Here is a 27,048-nt window from a genome sequence, read left to right on the forward strand (position 1 = left end):
CATTTGATTTTCGACAAGTTGTTGAGGGTATTTGCTGATTTGGCTGCTGTGGCTACCTCCGATAGCAGCGGCTGTGGCTGCTGCACAAATAGATTGGCTGACTCCACTCTGCCATGATCGAGTCGAGAGGATGGAGGATGGTGGATCGCCCGGGCAGCTTGTGGCGCTGCTTCATGTCCATGTCCACGCCAAGACCATCTATCCATCCCCCAGCTGTCGATCGTTGCTAGATGTTGTTCATGCTGCTGTTGCTGCTGCTGTTGCTGGCGGCGTGAGGAAATGTTTGCATGGCTTTCATTAGTTTGGACGTCGGTGATTTCCATTGCGCCAGTCCTGCATCTTTCCACCTATGTATATCCCCCATCCATCCTCATCCTTTGTTGCTACGGCGGAGGCTGCCGCTGCCGCCGCTGCTGCTGCTGCTGCTGTCGTCACACTTGCAATTACATTGACAATCGCAATTGTTGTAATTGTTGTTGGCACATCGTCAGCGACGACGCCATTGGGGAACATCTTGTCAAATTAATTTGACATCTCAACATGGCAGACGGACTGCCGCCGCGCCGCACTGTTTGTTGGATTGTTGGATTGCTGGAGATGGGACATTGTCTGTCTGCCCCCCCCCCTAAATTGGCATCCCATCCATCCCCTACAATCTGCCCGGCAGACACCCAACGAAAATCCCACTGCAGATTACCTTAGATTGGTTTTCGGTTGGCTTTTGTTTAGCTGCTTTTGGGCCAAGTTCCTAACTGGAAACTTAGCCATGGCTAAAAATGGACCTGAGAAAAGTTGCAACAACAACAACAACAACAACGGTCGATACGGTCGCAAGGCAAAACAATCGTGAGTTGGGCCATGAACAAAATGTAAATATGTACACACATACATACATACACACACATACATACACACACACACATACATATGTATGTACATGTGTGTATGTATGTGTATTTGTACATGCTAAAAGAGAAAACCCCAAAGAAGTGGACACTGGCACTGGCACTGGAACAGGAACTGTTACTGGGACTGGGACTGGGACACAAGACCCATGGATAGCCCCGCCACAGAAAACCTAAAGGCAAACCAAACGGGAAACCAGGGAAGAGGCGTCTCGTAGCTCTACACCCTAATGTAGGGGGGTCTCCGGAGAGGAGGGGTCTGTGCGAAGAGCAATTCCGTTCACACTGAAGGGACTTGCTGCACATTTGGGCACAGATTGTCGCAAGAGTAGGTACGTCGCACTCACCATCTCGTCGAGACTCTTCAGATCGTTGGTGATTATCTGGGGCTGGGGACCGTACATCAGCATGGGATTCTCATCGGCATCGTCTTCGTTCTCCGAGTCGTCGCTGTCGTCGTACAGATCCGTCTCCGAGCCCACAGTCGTGGTCGTTACTGTCGTGGATGTGGCCGTGCTGCTCAGTGTCGAGCTGGAGGCGACTGCCTCCGTCTGTGTGCCGCTGTCCGAGGAGTTGGCGACGCCACTGGCCTTGATGTCGGCGGCGATCTCCCTATCGATTTGTCGCTCCATCTGCACCAGCATGGGGGCCAGCATTCCTGTTCAAAGAGAGAGAGAGACGGAGAGAATAAAACATCCATTGGGGGACGATCCTAGATCCCCAGACTACGTACCAAACTTGGCCCCGCGTCGGGCCACCTCCAGGAGGCAGAGGATCACGTGCTTCTCATTCTTGCGCATGATCAGATCGTCCGTTTCGAACAGCAGGCACTCGATGATCTTGAGGCTCTTTCTGCAGGGATTATCGATTTGAGAATTTGAAGTGAGTATCGATTGCAGCTACAGATGCACTCACCTGCACCAAGTTATGAAGTTGGAGACATTGTCGCGGGCAAAGAAGGTGCCGCTCTTGGCCGTCAGCAGGTAGTGGATGTTGCCCAGGGCCAGGATCGGTCCGGCCAGGCCGGATGTCATCGAGCGGGTCATCGATTTGTTGCGCGCCTGTCGCCGGGCCAGATAGTCCTCTGCCGCCTGCCGCACATAGTTCGCGTGCTGCAACAACGAGGAGCACAAAATACCCAATGAGCACAGACACAGCAGAATTTCAGCAAGATAAAAATACAAAACTGCAAAATGGTTATATTTAAGCTTCCCAAGAATATAGCACGACATTTTTGGGCAGCCCCCCAAGGCCCACAGCCCCCATCGGTCGTTGAACGATCAACGTTGCGACGATATTTCGATAGGTTTTTTGTGTTGTTTTCTCTGCTCTTTTTGTCGAACGGTCGAAATTCAGGACAGAGGGCGACTAGAGCCGGGCGAGACTGAATTTTTTGGGTTCATTCACTTGCGTGTATGTACAGTACACCCTCCAGAGGGTGTACTTGCACATCCTCCGTCCAGTATTGACGCGAATACAGAATATTCGGCCATCACAAGGGCGGAAAGAGGTGAGAGAGGAGGTGTCCCTACTTTAATTCTGAAAAGTTCACCCCCTCCCAAACCCCTTTCGTGCCAAACTGCCACAACAATTTGCCATTGGCACATTTGACGTTTGAGGTTATATCATCCGCAATCCGAGATCCGAGATCCCCACAGCCCGAATCCCATATTCGAGGCGATACGATGCGCTGCAGTGCACTGCGCTGGCTGCTGCTGCTGCTGCCAGCACTGGCGGCAATCGTGTCTCGACGTGTCATGCATTTCCATTTCCATTTGCATTTGCATCATTCCATATTCATTTATGCACATTTTTTTGTAATAATTTAATATTTAAACAATATTATTATTTCTGCTTCTCCTTCCCCTCCCCCTCCCACTCCCCTTCACGCTTCTTCTTTTATGGATATCTGACAAATGCTTTATTTGGTGTTTATTGTTTCACCTTTCCATAATACCCTAGCCCCAAAAAAGGGCATTCCCAGCAGCAGCAGCAGCAACAGCATCAGCAACCACATCCATGACGCTGCTCTTCTGCTGACGTCGCTGCTGTTGCGGAATGGGGAGTAGGGTGGTGCAGGGGCGTGACAGAGGTAACAGTCCAATTGTAAATATGCACATCAGTTCTGGCCACAGCAAGGGAACAAGGGGAACTAAATATTTCAGTAGATTTGTCCTTTTCTGGGTGGCCCTACGTTAGGGTATCGCTGCGTCGATCTTCTCACCCGATGGTTCCCCCACTACATCATCGTCATTCATCTTCGGCTCTTATCATCTTGCAAGGTAAGCAGCGACGGCGACGGCGACGGCAACTGGGACAGCGACGCCCACGATACATTTTGGCTACCCAGAGGCGTCAAATGCATCCCCCCCTCCCCCACCCCACCCATCATCATCTTCTGCTTCTGCGCTGCCCACGAACAGCATTATGATACCCTTGCCTCGCGGAGGGTATTATGGGTGCAACGCGAAGAAGGAAGCAAGCGTATTCGATTCAGCTCATTTGATTAGTTGCTTGCTCTTTCTGATTTCTGATGTTTCCGCTACCCCCGTGTAGAAGTGGCCAGCGCAACGACAAACGCCTAACCGATGTACATATGTACATACATATGTATGTACCTGCAAGGGTATCAAACCAAAGGCTTTGGGCACTCGAGCAAGTCTTCCTTCTATGCTAAACCTTTCGTTTCCCTTTGGTCGCTGCCAGCAGCAGCAGCAGCAGCAGCGCAGAGCATCGTCGCTTCGCTTAGAACCGAAGCCTCGCCTGCCTGGCTGCCTCGCTTGGTGTGTTTCTGTGTTCGTGTTCGTGTGACTGCGACTGTGGGTTCGTGTGAGAGAGGGGAGCACTCTGAAATGTTTGTGCTGTGTCTTCTTCTGAATAATGCATAGACAGCGGCAGCGGCATAGACAGACAGACGCACGGACGGACGCAAATGCATATTTGATAATCCCCCCACAGCAGCGGCAGCGTCACCTTTTCACTTTCGAAATTCGACTGATGCTGCAGGGAGGATGGAGATGGAGAGTGCAAGTGGATGGAAGAGGGATGGGGCGGTGCAAATTGGTATTATGACATCAAAACTTTCTTGCATCAACAGTGCGGCACGTGCCAGTGGATTTTTATGGGCGATAATGGTAGTGTATCGATGGAGGAGCGATATTTTGCCAGCAAATAAATGCCAAAGAACTTAAAGCTCTCCATATCCCAGTCCCCGGTACACAGTCCCCAATACGCATCCGTATGCCCATTCGCATCCGCATCCGCATCCGCATCTTCAGAGTCAAGTGTTGAAGCAATTAACGTGACTTTAGCCTCGCTCTTGCTCTTTCTCGGCCCCTTCTCCTTCTCCTTTTCCTTCTCCTGATCCGTTTGCATCTCGCCTCCTCCTATTAGTATTCCTTCTTCTTTCGCGCTGCTCGAGAGCGAGGGCCAGAGAGAGACGAAAGTGGGTCGACCTGTGGGCCACCGCCACTCAATCTGGCCACGCCCCCCCACGTCGCGTGTACGTGACGTTGATGACGTTGATGCGATGTATGATGTACATACATGTATGTATGATGGGTGGGCAGATGGCAGAGGAAGAAGACGCCCAAGGAAAGAAGTCTATGAGAGGGCGGAGGCGGAGGTGTGTGCTAGGGAGGAGAGGCTTGCAGGTGCAGGTACTCTGCTCTCTGCATGCGTTACGTTTTTGCCGTCACGTAATTAGCTTACATTTCCGACCCCTCCCCTCTTGCAGTTTTCTCCGCCCACCAGCCAGCCCACCAGCCCCGCCTGACCTGCTACAAAATGTGTGTCAATATGGCGTTAATAACATTACATGACTGCTAAAAGCAATTGCAAAAAAAAGCTCTGTCGCATTATAACCGTAACGGCTGAGCGGTAAGCACGGGCGCTGTGGAGGCGCCGACAGAGGCAGCAGCAGCAGCAGCGACAGCGACGCAGTCAGTGCAAAGCTATTTTTTTGCTTCCGCAAAAGGCAAATTAAATATAAAAAAAAATTAAAGCGCGCCGAAAAAAACACAAATAAATAAAATGACATTGCGAAAATAAAACTTGCACAAAAAATTTTTCGATAAAGACGCTGCAACTTTGTATACCCTTCCAGATCTGTATACACACATATGTACATATGTATATGTACATGTATGTACATATGTATATACCACATATTTAATCATTTGATTTTTAACAAATTTGGACACGTATTTGTATGTTTTGTCTTCCTCGTCTATTGGCGGTGGGATGGTAATACGGAGATGTAACGGAGCAACACTGATCAACAACAATACATGTAGTTATAGTTATAGTATTAGTATGTACTCCTTTGTGGGGATGGATCTGTTCTTCCTGTTCTGCTTTGCACTCATCTACTCACAATTATTAATACTCTCTGCAAGGGTATACAAAAGGCCAAATTGAAATAAATAAATAACGCACAATAGTTGATTTGTGCAATTACATAGAACACACACACACACAGGCACACAGACATTGTGCTGATGGTCTGCTAAGCGGATTTCAAACTGTTTTCGCATTGTCGATGATTGCCGTCATCGATTGGTCCCACAAAGCAACTCCGCTTTTCGCTTCCCGCTTTAAGCAGCTCTTAGCAGCTCTCTGCTCCGCACTCATCTAAGTTCGGTTCGTTTCAACTGAGTTCATCGCCACTTGGTGCCCCACGCCCCACTCCTACTCCTACTCCGAATCCGACTCCGACTCCGTGTCCCCACTCCGCTCAGAGCTCAATCAAAATCAGCAACTGTCCACGGCCCATTCAAAATCATATTTCAAACGTTTCTTTTGTGTCTTTTGTGTCTGTTGTCTCTCTGGGGTTCAAGGTTCTCAGCGGCGACGACGACGACTTCCTCTACCCACATCATACATGCATACACACTTACATATGTACATACATATGTACATATGTATATGGCTCGTATATGGCTTTGGCAATGATAGATCGATCAATGTATTCGCTTGCAAATGATTTCTGCACAACCGAACAACAGCCGAAAAAGCCGCAACAGGCGAATCAACAACAGCAACCACAATGATCGATCCATCGATCTGAGAGCGACAATCGCTCACCTGCTCGGAGGTCTTTTGATCTTGGCCTGGCGACGATTAACGGTATTTCCATAATGCCCATAGAAGGCTTTCTGTTTTTTTTTGTTTAGTCTGTCTGTTGTTTGCTGTTTGCTTCTTGCTGTTCTCTACGAGTATTTCTAGATTGAACAAAAGTTTTTTGCTCCGTCGCCATGCCATCTCTTTCGGTGTGTGGGAAACCGCCGCGACCATGGGGCCATCGGCGAGGAGATACGATCCGATCCGATCCGATCAGCAGCATCGATAATTCTCGATGAGATCACTCAGAATGCGATTACCGATGACGATTGCAGGGAAAAAGCAGAAACAGAAACGGAAACTTCCGCTTGGTTCCGAACGAATGCAAAAGGTAATAATGCTCATGGCATGGGCCCAAAGCTCATTAGCCCCACCCGCTTCCCCACCATACGGATGTATTATTTGATATAACCTTGCGGGGGTATTATAATATTACCCACTTAATAGGGTAATGTACATATGTATGTATGTATATACCGACATATGTTCTTGACCAGCATCAATCGGTGAGCTATGGTTACTTGATGTCTTGGCCAATTTTGAACACAATATTCTGAGTATTATTCCGATGAGCTGCAATTGCAGGATCCCTCCACCATTCGAAATGAGCAGCTCTCAGGAAACAGCCCAAAACTTGAATGGGTAAACATAAATCTGCTTCCACATAGGTTTGTTAGTGTGTCACACCCTTTGGCACACTTAACCCCCCACAGGGCTAATGAGGCGTTAAGGTTTGGCTGTAATAATAACCAGAGCAGAAGTATTTCTATAGTTAGGCGGCTATTTGGTTATAGCCAAAGCTGGCAAAAGATTCGATGCCAAAAACCAAAAGCTGAACCGAACCGAACTGAACTGGTTTTGGTGTTGTTGTTGCTGTTGTTGTTGTCGCTGGGGCCAAAGCCAAAACGAATTTTGAATGTGGGTGAAGTTGTTAAAAATGTGGCAAACGCAATCGAGGTTAGCCGGAGACAGAGAGACAGAACCAGAGACAGAGACAGACAGAGAGAGAGAGAGAGACCCCACCACCCCTAGTCCGAGAGCGACCCACAATGAGTTGTACCTATTAGTTGGCGCATATTTAGTTATAAACTTGAATTTAGACTCTGGCCAAATTAGAGTCCATGTCCATGTGCTCGAGTAAGTATTTGCCCCCAAAAGTGAGAGCGAGACTGGCACAGCACCAGAACCAGCACCACAAACAACATCAAGAGATACAGATACAGATACAGATGGATTTACAGATGGAGAGAGATAAAGAGACCCAAGCCGAAACCGAAACTAGAAGAAATAGAAACAGAAATACATCGAAATGGAAACAGACACCGACTCAGAGTCTGAGGCAGAGGCAGAGCCGGAGTCAGAACAAGCTACAAATGTCGAGATCTGTTTGTCGCGCTTGTCCAATTTGTCCGATTTGGTGTGTTTCCTGCTTGGGACAGCCAAAAAAATAGAGAAACGGGCCAAAAAATGTCGAGTTTATGGCTTGGATACTAAGATCTCAGTTCTTGGACAGCAGATCCATTAGCGATTTCTGTACACACATACAATAAACATTAGGGCGACTCTCAATATAGACTTACGAGTCTTTCCAGCCAAGATTCACAGTGAGACACAGCTAAAGTAGCTCTTGCATAAGTATCTCAGAACTAAGATCATAATTGTGTTCGGGAAACTGATCTTGAACGATCTGCATTCGACTGTGACATTCGTCTAACAGCTGTCGAAGGAACTGTGGAGATTTGTTTCCTCAATGTCAATCTCTCTGGCTCTCCTTGGCTGGATGCCCAGACTTCCGTGCGAGTCCTTTACCAAATCGGACATTGAATGAATCACACAGTTTACCTCATTCCTCGCTCGTTTTAAGTTTCTCCAATGGATCACGGATCACAGATCACGGATCACGGATCACGGATCACGGAAATCTGATCACGACAGAGAGAGAGAGATATCATCACGGACGAATTATGGTGCGTGCTGGCGCTGGCTTGCTGGGGATCTCCGCTCCGATCGTGCAAATTGCCTGGCCATGCCGCGTCTGGATCTGGCCGAGTGTATTTGGTTATTTGTCCACTTTTGGCCAAACAAAACGGAGGCAAAGTTGGAGTCTGCGTCGTCGTTGGGTTGGCGATGAGGCTGTGGTTGGGGCTGAGGTTGGGGGCATTTGTTGTGTGTAAATACGGAACATATGTAAATATTAATTTTATTAAGCAAACGTGACTCCAAGATCTTGGCTTGGCTTGACTTGGCTTTGCTTTGCTTGTCTTTGGGGCTTTGAGTTTTGTGATTTGGGGTCTGGACTTGGCACATTGACGACGTTGACACGACAACCCACACGGACGGGCCGCAGTGTCTCTGCTTTCTGTTGGGTTGCTGTTTGCTGTGCGGCTTTTCATATTTGGTTTTTGGTTTTTGGTTTTTCGATTCGCAATATTTGTGGATGCGAAATGCTTTGTTGCCTTTGTTGCCATCGTTACTGTTTTGGCACTGGCTGTCGCCGGCCGACTGCCGACAATTGGTGGCATCACCGGAGTCCATCAGCCAGCCAGCCAGCCACGCATCACGGCTGCGTGGGAACAGGCGACCCGGGAGGAGGCGGCCTTGCCTTTTGAAGTCCAAGTCCAAGCCTAGTTTCAGTTCCCCTCCCACCCGGCTGGCACTTGTAGTGGTCTGTGGAGTAGTACATGGAGCACACATGCCTCTCAATCTCGTGTTTGGTCGGTGAAAGCAAATGGAGTGTGGCCAGAGTCAGAGCCAGAGCCAGCGTCAGAGCCAAAGCCAGCGTTGAATCACTCTGTAGATGGAATCGAATCGAACGATTGTTCTATCGATTTCCTTTTTGGTGCTGACTGAATGACGCAGACTTCTCCCGGCCCCCCGGCCACCCGGCTGCCACGAGCTCGCTTTTCCTCTGACCTTTTCCGCTTATAGGCAGAGGCAGAATTCTAAATTTAGAGATCGATTCGACGCCCAATGGCACACAGATCGTGAGTGCTTCGGCGAGTTCTGGTCACGCTCTCCCATCCCTAGAATGGGCATTTGCCAACTCCCGGACAAACGCCCCCGAAGAGTTCAAATTAGTCAGCGACACTCCATAAATCAGACACACTGACACGACACACACACACACACACACACACACACACACAAAGGCAAAACAATCAAATGGCACCGGGTCCATGTCCATGTCCAGCTTCAGCTTCAGCTTCGGGTCCAGGTCCAGGTCCATGCCGAGGTCCACTTCAGACAGCTGCCAATTGGCTGGGTCCGCTTGGGTCCAAGCGATTAGCATACAATTTGTGGCGGGGGGATGGGGGGATTGCTGGGGCCAGCACTCGCAGCAATAAATAATAATCGCTAGGAGTTTTTGCATTTTGTCTCTGGCGCTGGCGCTGGCTCTGGCTCTGTCTCTGACTGCAGTTCCCGTCCAGACTGCCAGACTGGTCGGTACAAATTGCAGCGTTAATAAAGTCAAAATCGGATTAGACACGGCCTGGCCTCACCTCCAGCCACAGCCACAGATCCAGAGCCAGAGCCAGTCCCTGTACCACCCCCACCTCACGGCCCGACGAGACGCGACGGCTCAGCTGTAGCCCCTGTGCTGTCAGCCACCTGTGTTGGCCACTGGCCACTGGCCACTCGGACAGCATTTGGGCAGCGATATACACATGTACATTGTACATTGTACACTACACCCCCCTTTGCAGCGCAATCAACCCACCCGATGGGGAACCGAGGGAGATATTCGATCACACAATAAATTCAGCACTAATGAATTTTGATTCATTTGCATTTGCTTTTGGCACAACAGCCGAATAACTTCAGCAATCAATGGAGCCAGGAGTGACGTGACCCATATGTATAATATGTACATTATGTGTATCAGACAGCAGGCAAAGATCGTCATTCGGCAGAGCCCCAGCCAATAGCCAAAGGAATCCTTCAGCGACTGTCAGTTTCCTTGGCTTCAGACTTCTGCAATCCCTCGGTGGCTATTCCTACTCCTACTCCTAGTCCTACTTTATGTGGCTCGGAGCCTGTAGCTTTTCTTAGCCTGTAACTAATTCCCTGCTGTGCCCTGCAGCCGATTTCCCTCGGGATAGCCGAATTATTGGTCATGGATGGCATGGCATCCGACGAAGGTCTTTATTCAGTGGCGTGGCATCGATCGGTCGGTTAATCAGCATAGTCGATGCGACGACTGGTATGCGGATTATGACGGGCCGTGTAGTCCTTCGCCAGGTCTAGGAGGCGGGGGTCGATCTCCTCCCCCACCGCGCGCATAAAGTCGACCAGGCGGCCGGCCTGGCGGCCGTCGTCCCGCGTGATGTACGAGATGGTCTCCCCGGTGGTGCCGGCGCGACTCAGGAGATGAGTGAACTGGCCCATGGACACGGGGAAGTCGTAGTTGATGACATACTTGAAGTCCGGCAGCTCGAATCCGCGCCACCTCACGTGGGTGACCACGAGGATGGTGGACGTCTTGGTGCGGAGGTCGCGGAAGACCTGCGCCCGCTCCAGCTGGCTCTTGCCGGCGTGCAGGCCCAGACAGGGCATGCAGCGGCCGATGCAGGCGACCAGATGGGTGACGTCGCTCTGGCTTTTGGTGTGGATGAGGATGTTGCCTTCGGCCTTGCTCAGACGATCCAGAAGGCCGAACAGCATGTCCTCCTTCTCCTCCTGCCGGACTATCTCCACGCGGTGGCGTGCGGGGACCACGACTCTCTCCTCCGCCTCCGGTCGCCCGAACACAATCTTCACGTAGTCGCGCATCGTGCGTCGGATGAAGAGCTTGAGGGCTGGCGACCAGTCGACCGTCCACACAAGCAGCTGCACGTCGTCGTGTGCCTGGCCGAGGATGCGGCATAGCTGCTCCCCGAATCCCGAGGCCAGCATGCGGTCGGCGCCGTCCACCACAAGGTAGGTGCACTGGCGCAGGCTCAGCTTGAGGCGGGGGTCCGGGTCCTCCAGGCTGCGCATCAGATCGCTGGGGGTGCTCACCATCAGCGCGAAGCCGGCCTGATCGTCGTAGTTCTGCGGCTTTCCCTCCTCGCTCCCGACCAAGCAGAGGGCGCGAATCTCTGGGGGCGCGGCGTACGCACTCACCGTCTTCGCTATTTTCAGGGCCACTTCGCGGCCGGGCACGACGATCAGGGCGATGGGCCCCCCGTTGAGGGGCAGCGGCCGCCGGCCCAGGACGTGGTGGATGCCGGCCAGCACGTACGCCAGGCTCTTGCCGTTGCCGCACCGTCTATGGGTCACTCCCACCAGGCTGCTGCCCTCGAAGACCACGGGCCAGGTCTGCGACTGCACGATGGTCGACTCGAAGACGCCGCGCTGCTCCAGCATTCCGCGCAAGTGGCCGCTGAAGGGCGTCTCCCTAATGCCCCTCAGCGGCATGGGCAGCGGCCTGTGAGCAGAGCTGCTGATGCGCTTGATGGCGATGCCGCAACGCCTGCGGTAGATCTCCAGCTCCTCGCTCTGGTCCGTCTGCTGTGCTGGGCGCACAGCCTCGGGGCTCCTGTGCCGTGGACGCTTCGTCGCGCGTTCGACGGACGAGTTCGGGCTGCCGCTGCTGGAGGAAGAGCTGTCTGCGGCCAGATCGCGTGGCATGGTCCCACCACGGACTCGTTTGCGGCTGCTGCGAGCCAGGCTGCCGCAACTGGAAAGGTGGGGGCTCGCCTCCGCGGCCGGGACACAGTTGGAGGCAGCCTTCGCTGGGCTGCTGGCCCCCGAGTTGCTGCGCTGCGAGCTGCTGGAGATGGAAATGGGCGAGCCGACCTCTAGGCCCTGGGTGCGTAGGTTGAGCTCAGAGACTTTGAAGCGCCACACATTGCTGTCGGCGTCTCGTAATCGTTCTTTGGTGGCACTGCGGACACGACTGCGGCTCCTGCGGTGCGGTCTACCCGCCGTGGAACGTTCAGGGCTGCTGTTGGCATCCCCCACCCGTTTCTTGCTGCCACCACGGACACGGCTGCACGTGCCAATGGCGCTCATGAGCCTTGGACGTCGGTTGTCTTTGCCACGCTCGCTCATCGATCGCCTTTCGAGCTCACGGGAATCAACCAGTGAACGCCTTGCGACCGGCTCGTGGGCCCCTTCTTCTTCGAATAATCTGCGCCTGAGTTGCGGCTCCTGGCTGCGTACCTTTGCCTGCTGCTGGTCCCTCGCAGTGCTCCTAAACGGATTATGCTCAACTCTTCCACGTGAACGGAAACGAGAGCGGGAACGAGAACGAGAGCGGCACCGAGTGCGAGTGCCGATGTTCACATCGCCATTAACCCCTTGCAGGAGCTTGTGCGTTGACCTGCGTTGCAAATTCTCTTGGCGACGCTGCCCCTCACGTTGTTGGGTGCCGATACGGGGGGACCAATTGGGCTTCCTCCTGGCCCCGGGACTTTGAAGCGTCATCTCCTCTTGGCAACGCTTTTGGCCATATTTCTGGTTCACCTCCCTGGCTCTTCCGTGTCCCGTGCCGACCCTCCCGTTGCGCTGCTCCTCGCGAGCCTTCGGGCTGTGCCTGGGGCGCTGCCAATCACCTCTGGAGTTCATCTCGAAGTTTCGCTTATATTTTGCGTGTGAACTCTAGTGTTTTCCAGCAACCTCCGTTTGCCTGGCTTCTTCTTTGGTTTCCCAACGTCGAACAGAAGATCGTCTGTTCTTTTATGCAGAGAATCGGCTTTACTTAATTGCGACTCTGTAGTATCTCTGGAGTTGCAGAGAGTTGCGTCTCTTGCAATTGCGTTTTTTAAGCTGCAAGCTGGCAAATATTTTCGGAACTGGTACGCTCCTCGCGGCGTCTGTGATGTGAGCTTTTTGAACCCGTGAGTGAGCTGGTGAGTCAGTGAACCACTTTCAAGTGTTGCAAAATGTTCTATTTGTCTGTACTTTTGTATTTTGTGCACAGCAATTTGAAGCGTCATTTTTCGGACTATCAGCGAATAAATAAGGGATCCATGTACACATTTCTAGCCGGAGTTCCACCTGGAACGCATTGCAAGCGAAGCAGGCCAGGCCAGACCAAGCCAGGCTGCCTTTGGGCAACGGCTTTCAATTGGGCCCATGCCCATCCATCGCTTGATTAGAGAGAGACAGAGAGAGAGAGAGCACTCGCATTGCCATTGTGGACCATTGTGTGCTGTGTGCGCGGACACGGACACGGAGACGGAGTGAGTTTCGGCATTCGACATTCGAGTGTTGCGGAAGTGGAAATGGAGTGGGGCGCACTCCACTCCAACGCCATAAGCGTTATTTAATCGAAGCGGATAGCTGGAACTGTAACTGCGACTGGAACTGGAACTGGGGAAACGCATTATCTGCCCCCGTTCGGTTATCAACGGATAATTGGCGAGTGTGTGAGTGAGTGTTTGGTCAATTAAAAGCATTCGCTGGCGTTTTTATCAAATTCAATTAGTCGCCGACAACGAAAGCCAAACAAAACACAGAAGAGAAAAAGAAAAAAAATCAAGCGAACACACACACAAACACACACACACACACACACACACACACACACACACACACGGAAAAAAAAACAAAGTTGGGCAATCATCTTGGGGTGGCGGATACGCAGAAATGTACAGAGACTGCTGATAGACTGTCAAATGCATATTTATATACATATACATATTCATATTCATATTTAGTTGGAATGGAATGGAATGGAATGGAATGGAATGGAATGGAAGGAGACGGCTATTCTAACTATAGAAAATTCGTATAATTAACTAGATAAATTGGCAGGCAATTGGCTGTACAGATCGTTAAGACAATTCGCTAATGACCGCCAGTCGCCGGAGACGACTAACGATCTCCTTTGGCTAATTGGCCTCCGGGCGCGTACACCGAGAGAAAAAGGCCCTCAAATTTAAATTTTAATATCTCTATGCTTAAATCCAAGTTAATTCTATTTAATTGCCCTCCGTTTGCGTGCACTTATGAATCGCTTCACTTGCTCCACTTTTCTCTCAGTGCAGTCGGAGTCAAGTGGAGTGCTAGACGGTGGAGATGGTGCTGCTGATGTGGCCATCAAGCCCAAATTACGAGTCTTGTCCAGACGATGAAGACATCAACAGCAACAGCAACATCAAATCGCTGTATCCGAATAGCGGACCGTTCAAGGAGATTTGCTTTTTGCACGACTCCACCCCACCCCACCACCCTTTGTGCAGCTCTTCTGCAGTTCAGTTCAGTTCAGTTCCTTCCTGCAGCTGGGTTCTCGGCTCGCGGTTCTGTCGTTGAGTTTCAATTAAAGTTCCATTAACGCTTCGCGACACACACAATTATCAAAAATTATATTTATGCCTGTGACATTTCCGGCAGCCCCAGCTCCACCGAACAGTTCCCGATCCGTCCCGATCCGTCCCGATCCGTTCCGATCTGTCCCGCTGCTCGCTGCCCGCTGCCCGCTGCCCGTGCTTATGCAAAATTTATGCCCGTGTCTGAGTCATTTCATTTATTTCAAGACAGCACAGACAGAAGATCAAAGCAACTTTATGATTATGCTGCACGCACATCCATCACCACATCGAGCAATCGTCCGGGGCGGAGCAGAGGCAAGACGTTGCCGGTAATAGCGCTCGTAGCGGAGAGCTTCGGTACAGGCCACTAGACGTCCTACAAAAGAGTCCTGGTCGAAGGAACGAGCGAGCATACTCCGAGAAAAATGGCATAGTAAAGGGAAGCCTTCACTGATCCCTCATCGATTGTCCGGAGGAAGCCAAATAATTGTTTGTGGGCTTTGGGGAAGAGCATACGGAGCGCGACACGGGCACAGAGTGGCAACAGGAACGGAACTCCACGACGACGACACCGGCGAACACTAATTGATGGCCATTCTGGCAATCTGCAATGTTCTGCCATGGCTCCTCCTCGGCCGGCCACAGACAGCGATGCAGTGCCACCTCGTGCCAGCGCTTACACGTTTTTACTTGTGAGGAGCGAACGGTGGGGTGGACCCAGACGAAGCACACTCCGAAAAATATAGGGAAAAAAAACCAGAAACCATCGAGGCGGCATCTGCCACAACAATGCTGCCTCCCAGCAGGAGACCCCAAAGAGGGCAACCACACGATGAGGCTGCTGCTGCTGCGGCTGCGGCTGCTTCTGCGATCTCGTTGCCGATACAAATCCACAACGTCTGTCTGACAACAACTGCTGCAAAAAGAGCAACAACAACTGCAACTGCAACATCGACAACAACAAGCAAAGACAAATTGTCTACGGGTTGAGGTCTTGCTATTGGCCTCCAGCGTGACGATGTCGGGTGCTACTGGCGCCACTCAGCGCCGCAATCACAGGGGGCACGGCAAAGCAATGCAGTGCAGTGCAGTGCAGGGGTTGTGTTTATGGCATGTGCCACCCAACCAAACCAAACCAAACCAAACCAAGCCAAACCACACCGAGAAAGAGCCAAAGCAAACCAAAGACAGACGAAGCCAAAACCAAAAACCAAAACCAAGACCGAAGCGAGACAACCGAACACGCCCGAGATGGCGATGCCGATCATCTGGGAATGCCTCGAATGATTCAATGGTGGCTCACAGGACCACGACATCGATTCAATGCTAATTCAACGGCTTCATTTATTTTAGTTTTGCGCTTCGAAGCAGTCCGGAAGATTCTCCTCCTGGGCACAGACCAAGTTCAGGGACTCTCCGCGGCTCGGGTTCCCATACTTGATGCGAGCGATCCTCTCCCTTCATGTAGAGAGCCGATGGCCTGACCGTCACTTATCCCAGATCCCAATCTGGTACTGGGCATCAGCGGATTGAGAAGGGACTGTACGGCTATGGTGTCCGATGCCGGAAGATTGCCCCAAAAATAGATTTGGAAACTGTCTTCTCCGAGAACCTTCTCCGAGAATATTATATGCTCTATTTATGGACTTTCCTTCTTCCCCTATTCCTGCCACGCCCTGATTATTGAATCTGTTCTGTTAATACTACTACGTATCCGATACGCAAAGACCCAGCAGTAACGGAGCGGTGGAGCAGCGGAAAAATGGAAGCAGATAAAATATTCTAAAATTGTAATCAAATGGATCATTAGATGGAAAGTGGATAAACGAAGTGCTAGAATTAACACTCGGCGCTTCCGTATAATTACGTATAAAATATGCATATTGTATAGGTTACGTAGATCACAAGATTACATTCATTTATAGTGGCTGAGTATCGGGTATAAGCGTAGAGCCGCGGCCCTTGCCGCGTTTTTCCTTTGCATTTATTAGACTTTTCCCACGACCATTTGTCCGCCTGCCTGTTCCTTTAGACATTATTTCGCATTTGTGCTCAACTGAATGCCACCTGTGTCACCCCCAGTGCCACAGAGCCCATTCAGTGGCTCATTTCCATTCGCAAGGATGCCCCAACAAGGAAAGGCAGAAGCAAATGCAAAGACAGAGCAAAGCAGAGCAACTTCAGGCTCAATGAACCCCCAGTGACCCCGTTTCCCGCCGCCTGGAGTGGAGAGGAGTGGGGAGGCGAAGAAGAAGCTTTTTAGTGATGGAAGCATAAAAGATGAAATGGAAATCCGTTGGGCTTTTAACACTTTGAAAAGTGTGAGTTTTTTTTTTTACGGCCTAACCACTATGCCTCCCCCCTATGCACTCACCCGCCCACTCGGATGACTGGCGACTTACCTTGCAGAGGGCCACGCCCGTGTCGAGCCGATCCATAAAGTTCTCGGCATTGATGCTCAGCTCGGGATACAGAGTGCTCAGCCACTCGGCGAGATCCTCCTTCATGGCCTCCAGATACTCCTCGCTGGACTTGAAGGGCCTGTACGGCCGTGCCTCCAACATGGCCATGGTGTGCGGTGTGTGGGCGGTGTGTGGGGTCGGGCTATGGTCTCCTCTTCCTGCGGCAGTAATCCCTCGCTCGATGAAATGGAAACTTCTGTTGCGGTTTGGCTTTCGCTTCGGCTTCGGATGCAGCAGTGTTACGTAGGATTCTCGCTATTCAGTGGATGCCACAGCATCGCGGCTCGATTCGGTTCGGATAGTTCGGTTATTTCGGCTTCTGCAAAGAGATGTAGATAGGAGACTGGCATTAGAGTGTGTTCCTTTGGGTGTAACCTGGCAATGTCGATCCCCCCCAATCCCTAACATGATTCATGTATATGTACATATGTATATATGTACGATATGAAATCGGTTTGGCATCAAGTAGATCATAAATTTCAAATATTTTGCAGACATTTCAACCGTAGTACCATAATATACTACACTGTTATAGCCCCCCGCCCTGCCCCATCCCAGCACTGAAAAACAGCGGAAAAAGAGCGAAAATTTATGATTGTGCCACTGCAGCTGACATAATTATGGGACGCAAAACCGCAGCAACAATAACGTTGCCGCCAGCAACAGCGACAGCGGCAGCGACAGCAACAGCGGCAGCAACAACTGCAAAAGTTATACAAATAAAATCAATAAATAAAACATAAAAGTGACTCGCGGCAGTCGTCGGTTACTTGAAAAAACCCCAACAAATCCAGCAGCGAGAGACCCATGCACAATGCCCCATGCCCCATTCCCCAGTCCATTCCCATTCGCAGACACGGCAGAAACCTCAAGACATGGCTAAAAGGTGGCCAGCCATTGGGCGCCAGGTTAATGGCTCACACCCCAGCGCTCAGTGCGGCGTGCCCCAACTGCAGTCCCACTTCCAATTTCAATTCCAATTCCGGCCACTAATTAGCGGTAAACGCAATTGAACTGTGAACTTCACTTGGGAACAGCTCGACGAGATTAATGTCGCCTGTCTCCCAATTGCCATCCCCATTATGGGAATCCATCGACGAAGCGTTGGATCCATCTCTAAAGGTAGGGAAGGGACTGGGGCCCACAAGGCCACGGCACGGCCCTTGGCGGAATAGTCGTAAAACGCATGGCCTATCTAGGCGTTTATCGAAGGGATTAACCTCAGCCAGGTCGATGGAGAAGGACTGGAAGGAGAGAGACAGGCCTTGCGGAAGATGGAGCGAACAGGTTCGATAATTAAAGAGAAGGTCTATGAGACATATGGGACTACTTTTGAGGGAATGGAACAGATAGTAAACAGAAATGAAATGACGAAAGAGCTGGCTGAGAAATTGGGGAATATTTTGCAAGGAATATACTATAGATTAATAGTAAATGGGAGGCAAACGAGTATGTAAATTGTAAGCCCCAATACCACCAGCAAAAGCTGCTCCAAGGAAACCAAACATACGAGTCTCATTAGCAGCTGATTCTGGCACATTCCGGCATCGAATCGCTTGGATAACGTCGATGCGCTGTGTAAATTTCCCATAGGCGAACGGCCCTAGCCAAATCCAATAAAAAGGCATTGGTGTTGCGTTGGAATTGGAATTATCAGTCGATGCTATCCGATTTTTTTGGAGGAATGTCTGGACGTTGATATGCAATGACTGCACCATGAAGTGGCCCATGCGACACCAAACCGAAGCCTCCCGCCCAACCGACCGAGGGGCGCTGCCGCATGACGCGCGACCGAACTGATCGCGAGCATGCAGGAAAGACAGGTGTTACACTAAAATTCGAGGAAAATTAGAGCTAAACACAACTCAAAGAGCTAAAGATGCAAAGATAGCCAAGAAATAGTACTAATTACGGGAAAGGTATTTTAGTATCAGTGATTTAAGAAGAGGAAGGGAATTAGTGGTGGATATTATATGGTAGAGGGAATTGAAGTCCGAACATTGGACCCTAATTGGCTCAAGCAAGGAATAATTTAATCTACACTGTGGAAGGAGCAAAGGAATAAAGTTTCTAGTAGATCTAATAATCAGAATCAGTAGATCTAATAGGAATATTCGTAGATGCTTCTGGTTCCTGACGGATGGAACTTCTAAAGAGAAGAACATATGACAGACTCCCACGGAATGGGGCGAGAGATCTGTGCAGATTGATCTGGACTACGTATTACAGTCCCGAAAAAGAGCTGCAAGGGAATGGGAATGGGAAGAGCATTCGAATTTTTTCTTTTGGGTCTCGCATTGCTTCGCTTTGGCTGTAACAACATTAGCCACTTGCGTAACACTCATTCGCCGATGAGGTTGGTCTTAATTAAGGCGCACCGTTTACATATGTACATATCTATGTACATGTGCTCGAAATGAGCTCTCCCAACTCTCCCACCTGAGATTCGCGTTCCGAAATCCGCGATCGGCGATCGGCGATCCACGGATGGATCCGTGGAGTCGACCACACAACAAAATCCATGGCTATATTGGCTAATTTGGTGCCATTGATGATGATGATGGGCAATCGATGAATGGTCGTCAGCGGCGGAATGGAGTCAGCTGATTGGAAATTGTAGCCCCCCCTGAGGGGGTCTGACAAATCCGCATCTCATCTCGCGGATGGCGCTGCTGGAATTTCACTTTTACATCGACTTGCAAAATATTCATACCATATGCAAACACACACACATACATGCAACATACATATGTATATGTACATACATTCGTATTTGTTTGCCTAGATCGATCAATCTATTCAATCTATTCACAGCCACGCCCCCTGCTGAGGGGGAGGGAGAGAATGACAGCAAAGACATCGCAACTTTATGTGATTTTGTTGTTGTTGTTGCTGCTGCTGGGATATTTCTTTATTTTGTTGCCATTTTCATTCGAGACAAACAAATATGCAAATGTTCGCCGGGTCGGCCTTTTGTTCGACTGATTAGCGGTATTTTTGAAAGTGAATTTAATTAAAAAATCCAAAAACGCCAAGCAAACAGATTCGTATAAATAGCATAGGATGCGTCGACATCATTTCGCTTATAAGGCCCGTCCCATTCCCCTTCCCATTCCCATTCCCCTTCCCATTACCATTCCCATTCCCCTTCCCATTACCATTCCAGCTCCTCTGCTAGAGCTCCCCCGGTAATTGCATTTGCATTCGCCTCAAAATGTTTTTTCGGCAATTGCCGATTTGCTCATTTGAAGCTGAGACCACTGCAGCGTCACTCCCACTGTAATGTACCCCCCATACATGCTACATGCTACATACATATGTATATTATACATTGTATGCAGACTCTCTCTTTCTCTTTGGCATCATTATACATAGTGCGGAATTGTCCCTTAGCGAACCGACTAGAAGCCTTCCCAGCCGAAAGTCCTTCTGCTGTTGCAGCTGCAGCTCCTGATGATGCTCTGTGATGATCCTTTTAATTCTGTTTCTTACATTAAAAACATAATCACCATGGGATGCTTTACATTTTGTATGCACATAAATAAGTATTTATAAAATCTAAGATTTTTAATTGGGAAAGGAATGCTTCGCTTCTGGAATGGGTGCCTGTGGGACAACGAAATCCTTTCAAGTAGGAATCGGTTAGCCATCTAAAACACAGTTTTATATGCAAATAAATGCATTTTTTGTAGTTTACTTATTTCATTACATTCCCATTTCCCTTTTTACTCAGTTCTACATACACACATGTACATATGTATATTCCTTCTTTCTTTACTCCTTAACTTCGTTGATTGTTCTTTAATCCTAATTTTCTTTCCTACTTTTCTACTCTTCCACTTTAGCCCTAGGCGAAAGTTTTCGCGTGGGGTGGGGAGGGGGGCGAACAACGGTGTTGCTGGCTTTCCTCCATTTCCATTTCCATTTCGATTTCCATTTTCATTTACACCTCGAAATGTGTGAATTGCTGAATGACAGTAAAAGTGATCGAGAGACCGTATGGAAAATATGTTATAAAAGCAACGAATTCCATTTTCTTTGCCCCGCTGCTGCTGTTGACTTTTTCAATTAACAATTACAAACGCCATGCCAGCCGATAGAGTTGGGGCTGGGATGGGGGATCGTTGTAGTGTGGTGTGGGGGCCATGGCCATGCGATAAAGTTTCACAATGCATGGAAGCATTGGACGGGTGCCTAGGGGGTGGGTGGGGGAGTATCGATATACATACGCGATAGATCCAATGAGAAAGAAATGCAAGTCGCATTTGGTTTCAAGTGTGGGGGGAGGGGTACTACACTCCACGCCACTCCACTCCACATCTCTCACACCCGCCTCGCTTCCCAGCTCGTACTCGTAGGTATCTCCCTTTTCTTGCCACCCAAACGTTCAATGACACTTGAAGCGACAATCGAAACGATTTCATTTCGAGCAGCAACATTCCCACACCCCACCCCACACTCAGTCCAGCACTCGCTCCATGGCGCAGCATTGCCAGGCCTCAACTTGATGCACTCGCCTCTGTCAGACATTTCAGTGCCGAAGACAACAACAGCAACAACAGCAAAAACAACAAAAATCACCCATGAACCATGGACCATGGACCATGATTTTGACAGCATAAATCCCCCGGGGATGCAGCTCTGCTCTCCATATGAGTGCCAGTATGAGTGCGAGTGCTCCCCATTCAATGGAGCAACAATTTCAAATCTCGTCCAAGTGCAAATGCTATTTTCACAAGTTATTATCTATCCATTTTCAGCCATTGAGCCAACAATGGTAACAGCACTTGAATGGAGTTCCCTCGCCACCTCCCTCTCCCAGTCACTCTTTTGCATGCACACACACACACACACACACAGACACAGACAAACACACACATGATTGTTTGCCTCCTTTTATGGCTCCTCCTCATGCTCCACCTGCATCTCCTCTTCTTTTGTCTCTTGATGCATTGCCATATGGAAAGAGTCTCCCTCTCCTCCTCTCTGGCATTGTCATCATCTCCTAGCATCAACCATCAGGCGTCAGGCGTCAGTCATCAGGCATCATCACTGTCATCGTCACCATAAATGCCCCACTCTAGCCCCCCCGCACCCACCCACCCCTCGCCATATCTTGGCGGCGCATTACGAGTAGGGTAAATGCACTTGGCGAAGTTCTGTCCCAGCTCTGTCTCTCATTTCGGCATTCGCAGCAAAATCAATAGAGAGAGCGACACAAAAGGACAACAGGCAACGCCATTTTGTAGTTTGCCATCGGAGAAGTTAAGTAACAGTAAAATCCGTCCGGATGGACAGTTCCATGGAGTTCACATCTCCCATTGTTCATGTCGAGTCAAAGAGAAATTCATTTTAAAAGCTTTCGTCCCTGTCCAATGACTTTTCTTTAGTGTGGATCCACAGAATGTGGAACGCTCAGGATAAGCTCTCTTGGTGCGGTGCAGTCTGTCTCTCCTGCAGACAGATTTTCGTGCGAATCAATTGAGGATCAAACAAAGGGATGGCGCATCTCTCGCAGATGGATGTCTCCTTGGACGGGTGTTCGTCTCCGCGAGCGTTCACTGTAAGTATAGTTATGTGTGTACATGTATGTATGTCTATAATTTGCATTTACTACTCGTAAGAATGGGTGATGGGCGCTGATGTCGCTGATGTTGCTGGCTCTGGGCCTTTGATGGAGTGAGAAGCGTGTGTAGGAGGACGACGACCTTGGACTAGCTCCACTCTGGTGGAGAGTGGGAGTGGGGTTGCGGCTGACTAAGAGGGAGTACGGCAATCCATTGGCACGGCGCCAGAACTAAAGTTCAGACAAAACTGACTCACCCAGGCAGCTGAAAGCCAGCGCAATTTAGCCCAAACCAATACATGCACAGCACTCGTAGTATATGTATGTACATACATATGTATGTATGTATGTATGTATGTATGTATGTACAAGTCGCTCTTTTTCATGTCTGGCCCTAAGTAGATCAAACTTCCAATCACCCGGCCGCCATATGGTAGCCTACCGAAGCTGTTGTATCATTTGAAAGGGCAAAGAAAACACCAACGACCAACAAAAAAAAAAAAAACACAAACAAAAGAAAAACAAGAAAAAACAGCAAACTTAGCTCCACACAACTCAAGAACACCATAACTTGTCTTTGTACAATACATACATATGTACATACATACATATGTACATATATCGCCTAAAAGATATGATATATGTATGTAAGGTGTTCAAATGTTACATACATAATACATAATCAAAGGAAGATCAGATTATAGAAGAAGTGCTGAGGTATGTTAACTTTTAGGGATAAACGTCTTACATTTTTCTCAAATGAATACACCTATAACTAATATATACATACATATGTGTATGCCTGCTTAAATATATTCTAATATTCTAACCAAAATGTTGAGAAATATTCGTCGAATCGACTGGCTTGTACACTTACTCGTACACACATGGAATTAAGATCCAAATAACGATGATCTTTCCATGGCTAAAAGTCGAATCTTTTCCTGGCATTACACTCTCAAATTTGTAGCAAATGATTTTCCAACTATCAGTGGAGTAGAGGGCATTTTAAAGACGTTCCTTTTTTTGCTCATATAAATGTCGCAGAAACCTAATTTACAATGTATTTAGCCTCCGACTGTAACAGCAGACAGCAGGCAAAAAACAAAAAAAACAGACAGTGACAGAGCAGCAGCAGCAGCAGCATCAACAGCAGCAGCAGCAGCAGCAGCAGCAGCAGCAGCAGCGGAGACAGGCAGGCAGAGATAGAGAATGGTGGGACAGACAGACGCGAACAAAGACAAAGCTGCGACAAGTTAAGAATTCGAATTCGAAACAAGAAACGCAACTTAAGTCTGCGTAGGCTTCTTAAGTAACTTCAAATGTTTTGATTAGACTTTAAATGACAAAAGCAACAAAAACGGCAGCGGCAGCGACGGCGACAGTGGCAGCGCAAACATTTTTACGGATCGAAGCGCTTCATACCCTTACAGTTCCGTCTGCTAATTTTAATTATTTTTCACTGAAATACATATGGCAATAAAACATTAAACGTCAGTTTGTTAAATTAAATTATCTGCAGAAATAAGCAAGTTTCTAATTATGGATGATCAGATCATATATACATATGTCTGTCTGTCTGTACATATGTATATTCTTTGCGTATCACAACAAAGGGTCTGCAAAGCTATCATAACACCCTCGTCAGGGGTATAGAAATAGTCCGTGGCTTGCAGCCTGAGACTCGAACTCAAAGTCATTTGCGCAGTCGCCGTCGGAATCGCGCAGTGTGGGTTGCCTTAGAGGTGAGTGAGTGAGAGTGAGAGCGAGAGGGGGGGAGGAGACTTGGGTTTGTCACCAGCGACCACTGCAATGACCTACCCAAAGAGAGTCAGATAGAGAACCCAACTGTAGTGGAAGTGGAAGCCAGCCAAAAATTGAACTGCTTAGAAATCTTATCGGGTGATATCCATCAGTCAATGGGGGGGATTACGTTGAGCAGCAGCCATAAATGCTTTTGCACTATCAAAGTCTTAAATACCCCCACCTTAGAAAACTATTCTAGTAGATGTATGTAGACATACCTACATACATATATGCATACGCTCTTAGTGACGTAATACTAATGGAATTAGAAGTTTGCAGCGGGAAGGGTATACAAGGAGAGCGGTAGAGAGTGGTTCAGTGGCTGCAGAGTGTAGGAGTGTAAAGCAACAGACTGCAGGAAGCTGAGAGCAGAGGCGACCAGGAGAGAAGCAGTAGCAGACCGCATGAGAGGAACGGAACAAAGCCGGCGACTGCAAGCATTTTTCTACCTCGCCACTTCTAATGTTCGTCTCGGCCTCGAAGCCTCGCCTGTCTGGCTTTGTGTCTTTCTGTTCTTCTGTCGTTTTCTGACTTTCATTAGCCATGGCCACAAAAAAGCAACGACGATGACGACGACGACGACGACTGCGCTGCTGCCGGCGTATCATCCAAGATGCTGTGCTGCTTTTCTCAGTCATTTCATTTGTTGTCTTTATACCCTGGCAGAGGGTTTTATGATTCTGATCAGATGTTGGACACGCAACGCAGCGTCCCTTCTTATCCTCTGTGCATGCAAAAATGAAGAAACTGAAAGGGTATCAAAGGCATCGACCCACGAAACTAACCTTCATTTCTTGTCGTTATGGTGGCGGTGCTGCTGCTGCTGCCTCTGCTGACTGCGAACTTCTCTCCTCACGCAGCTGCACATCTCAAGCCAGGCAGCCAGGCAGCCAGGCAGCCACTGACCCGCTCACTTGCTCTCTCCTCTCCATCGCTTGCGTTCACCTTTCGTTTGCCTGGGCACGCGTGAGTGTGTGTGTGTGAAGCGCAGCTTTTGCTCTGCTCTGCTCTGCTCTTGACCTTGAACTTGTGTCGGGTTTACTTTTGTTTTCTTTGGTCGCCTCGCCGTCACTTAACGTTTTTTCTCTCTCTCGTTATTGTTGCTGTTGCTTTCTTTCTGGACGGGTCCGATCCGATCCGGTCCGGTCCGACCCGACTTGGGCTTTGGCATTGGCTTTGGGTGAAGTGCTGCCTAATCAGGCTTAATGCCGTCGCCATCTCCAAAGGGCGATGGGTAGAGGTAGAGGTAAAGGTAGAGGGGGGTAAGACTGTGGAGGTGATGCCGAGAGACCTTTTCAAAGAATCCGCAAAAAGGTAATTTTTCAGTATTTATGCAGAAATGCTGTCCGATTCGTTCGGTAATTTCTATATGCAAACCACAAGATTTATGTATGTACAACATACATATGTATGTATGAACATATCTATGCCTTATAAACTCATAAATTATTCCATTTTGAGATGAGCCTTTTTGGTTTGGAAAGTTCTCGGGAAGTGGGAATCAATCGAACCCTCCAATACGACTAAGGAATATGGGATGCATATGTATGTAGTATCTAAATTCCTGGAAGCGAACACATGTACATACATACATACGTAAATATGTTTTTGATTATGACTTTCTGTTTAATTTGGAATCAATTTAATATATTCGAAATATGTCCATCTGTAATTTAAATCTACATCTTCCGCCAGCGCTAACGGGCATTACATCTTGAGTTTATTTAGAATAAGGTCCCAGTAATGAGGTTAGGGTTACAGCCCAGTTCTGGGCTCCCATCAGCCGCTGGATTGACAGAGCGTGACCAATGCCATTGGGGTGGTGGGAGCTGTCCGCCCTGAGGACGGAGCAGACGAATATCTAATGACAATTGACATTGGCCATGCGACCGGAGACAAGACACGACAAGAGAAGACAAGAGACACTCCTATGGTGGCCAAGAGGTGTGACACAATTGCCAACATCTTCATCTCCAGTGACAATGCCAGAGAACAAACAGAACCCAAGAACAAAAGTCATCTAGATTGAAATGGAAACCGAGGCCAAGAGCAATAGCAAGAGCAACAGCAACAGAAACAGCAAAAGCAAATCCCCAGACCAGACCACCGACAATTAAAACTAGTACTATGTAGAACTAGAACTAGAAGGGGAACTTGAACTGGATCTGGACCCCTGCACATAATTGGAGAATGTCCATAAAGCCTCTTGTCTCTGTCTCTGTCTTTGTCTCCACCTCCATTTCCATTTTCATTCCCATTCCCATTCCTATGGTTGCTGCTTTGGCCAGGTGAGAGTTATGCGTTGTTGTTAATTAACCATTTACGGCCTGATTGCTGCCAGCCATCTGAGCCGATCCGATCCGAGCATCTGAGCATATGAGCAACAGTGTAACGGGGTCAGTGCCAAATGGCCAAAACGCACAATGCGTCCGCCGAGGAACCGAACCAGGCCACGGTGAACAGGGTATGGACCTCAACTGGAGCACATCTTAGGGGATGCGAGTTCTCTGGGAGCTGTAGGCTAATTATGTATAGGTATAAATAAAGTCTACATATTTGTCAGAGATAGCTTGCCTGGCCCTTTAAGCGGTACCAAATGCCAAACCTGCATGTCCTACAGTGGCGAGACGCACTGTAGGTAGGCCCCAGAGAACTTCTTTGGGGGGAATACACTCGTAAGCAAGTAATAATTGATATGCAGCACGCACGGCAATGGATCACTCCAATTTATGCAGCGAACGACCAGGAAAACAAACCAAACTTCGACACGGACATCGAGTTGGACTTGGACTTTGCATTGGTCTTAGGGAGGCGAGAGGCGAGAGGCGAGAACAGGGGCCTGAGGGCTGGGCCTGGGCGGTGGAGTTTGAGGCGTTGATGTCAGCGTGCCACCTCCATAAACAACTCAATTCGATCGTGAGTCTGGCCACGTTATTACGAATCGGTTCAAT

At 49.1% G+C, this 27,048-nt stretch overlaps 1 protein-coding gene across 2 annotated transcripts in view; it reads right to left on the reverse strand.

Annotated features, from left to right (window-relative positions):
• Positions 1 to 27,048, reverse strand: part of LOC111071878 (GAS2-like protein pickled eggs) — a 55,104-nt gene that overhangs the window by 6,676 nt on the left and 21,380 nt on the right. For both annotated transcript variants that reach the window (XM_041596160.1, XM_022363417.2), the window contains exons 3-6: positions 16,666 to 17,044; positions 1,821 to 2,017; positions 1,639 to 1,757; positions 1,253 to 1,563 (exon numbers count right to left, since the gene is read on the reverse strand). In XM_041596160.1, the coding sequence (XP_041452094.1) occupies positions 1,253 to 1,563; positions 1,639 to 1,757; positions 1,821 to 2,017; positions 16,666 to 16,833 (795 nt within the window). In that variant the 5' untranslated portion in view covers positions 16,834 to 17,044. The remainder of the gene's footprint in view (positions 1 to 1,252; positions 1,564 to 1,638; positions 1,758 to 1,820; positions 2,018 to 16,665; positions 17,045 to 27,048) is intronic.

This window comes from Drosophila obscura, unplaced genomic scaffold, assembly GCF_018151105.1.
Source record: "Drosophila obscura isolate BZ-5 IFL unplaced genomic scaffold, ASM1815110v1 contig_96, whole genome shotgun sequence".
Taxonomy (NCBI): domain Eukaryota; kingdom Metazoa; phylum Arthropoda; class Insecta; order Diptera; family Drosophilidae; genus Drosophila; species Drosophila obscura.